We start from the raw sequence: 1,731 nt of genomic DNA on the forward strand, positions 1-1,731 counted from the left end.
TGAAGCGCCTGAGTCTTGGACACGCTTTTTCAATCCTGAGAGAACTACCTTGTTGGCCGACTCCGCCTGGCCGTTAGACTGGGGATGTTCGACGGAGGTAAATCTCATCCGGATCCCGATCCCTTGACAGAGTTCTCGGACTTTCGCACTTGCGAATTGTGTCCCATTATCCGACACGAGCACCTGAGGAACGCCATACCTGCATACTACATTCTTCCATAAAAATGTCCGTACTCTCTCCGCATAAATGGTTGCTACAGGTTCCGCCTCAATCCATTTGCTGAAGTAGTCCACAACTACTATCAAGAACTTCAACTGTCTCATCGCGGTCGGAAATGGACCGAGAATGTCAATACCCCACTTGTTGAATGGCCAAGGAGACAAGATCGAGTGGAGTCGTTCGGCTGGGGAGTGGTGCAAGGTTGCATGCCGTTGACATCCATCGCATTTTTGAACCCAATTGACGCAGTCATTCTTCAAACTTGGCCAAAAATAACCTGCCCTTGCTACTTTGTACACCAGAGCTCGGCCTCCTATGTGGCTTCCACACATTCCACTATGCACTTCATCCATCACTCTCCAGGCTTGTGGTATGGTCAAACACCTTAAGAGGGAGAGCTAAAACCCCTTCGGTACAGCCTTTCGTTGATGACTACAAACCTAGCCGATTCTCTTTGTATCAATGATGCTTCCCTCTTATCTTCTGGTAACTCCCCCCGAGTCAAGTATGCAATGTACGGCCCCATCCATGAATCAAGCTCTTCTTGAATGAAGAGAATACTTCCCTGTGGAGTGTTGATGCTCGGCTGAGTCAAAGTTTCCTGGATGACGGACCGAGTTGCTCCCGGCTTCTTTGTGCTCGCGAGCTTGGAGAGTAGATCGGCCCCCGAATTTTGTTCTCGTGGAACGTGGTTAAGCGTGAATTCTCGGAAATTTTTTGACAAGAGTTTAACCTTTTCCAAATATTTAGCCAATTGAGGATCCTTCGCTTGGAAGGTTCCAGCCACTTGCCCGGTGACCAGCTGGGAGTCGCTTCTTGCTGATAAGCTCGTCGCCCCCATTTCCTTTGCCAAACTCATCCCTGCTAGCAATGCCTCGTATTCGGCTTGGTTGTTACTTGCTCGAAAATCGAATCGCAAAGACTGCTCTAGCAGTATTCCCCCTGGGCCTTCCAAGACAATTCCCGCTCCGCTTCCTCCTAGATTTGAAGCACCATCAACCGATAAGATCCACTGAGCTTCGCCGACCGTATCCTCCTCGGCTGGAGGGGTCAGTTTCATGACAAAGTCGGCTAATGCCTGAGCTTTGATTGCTCATCGTGGCTTATATTTGATGGAGAATTCCGATAACTCGACTGACCACTTCATCATTCTGCCAGCCAGATCGGGTTTCTGCAGAACTTGGCGAATCGGGTAGTCCGTGCGGATTATTACCTCGTAACTCTGGAAGTAATGTCTCAACTTCCTCGCAGTTATCAAAATTGCAAGGGCCAGCTTTTCCATTCTCTGGTATCTTGTCTCTGCTCCCTGTAAGACCCTACTTACGAAGTAAATAGGGACTTGAGAGGTCTCCTGCTCTTGCACCAGAACCGAACTGACAGCTCGGTCGGATGCCGAGATGTATACCAACATGGGCAAGTTTGATCGTGGTTTTGTCAGGATCGGCGGGGATGCCAACAACTTCTTGAGTTCCGAGAAGGCTTCTTCACACTCGACCGTCCAAGTAAACCGG

At 49.5% G+C, this 1,731-nt stretch overlaps 1 protein-coding gene across 1 annotated transcript; it reads right to left on the reverse strand.

The window, feature by feature from the left end:
* Positions 1-605: 605 nt before the first annotated feature.
* On the reverse strand, positions 606-1,280 carry LOC145950060 (uncharacterized). Its single transcript, XM_083060983.1, has one exon. It carries the CDS (start codon positions 1,278-1,280, stop codon positions 606-608), a length of 675 nt encoding a protein of 224 aa, XP_082917109.1.
* Positions 1,281-1,731: the final 451 nt, after the last annotated feature.

The sequence above is a fragment of the Cajanus cajan genome, chromosome 7 (assembly GCF_000230855.2).
Source record: "Cajanus cajan strain Asha chromosome 7, NIPB_CcT2T_4, whole genome shotgun sequence".
Taxonomy (NCBI): Eukaryota; Viridiplantae; Streptophyta; class Magnoliopsida; order Fabales; family Fabaceae; genus Cajanus; species Cajanus cajan.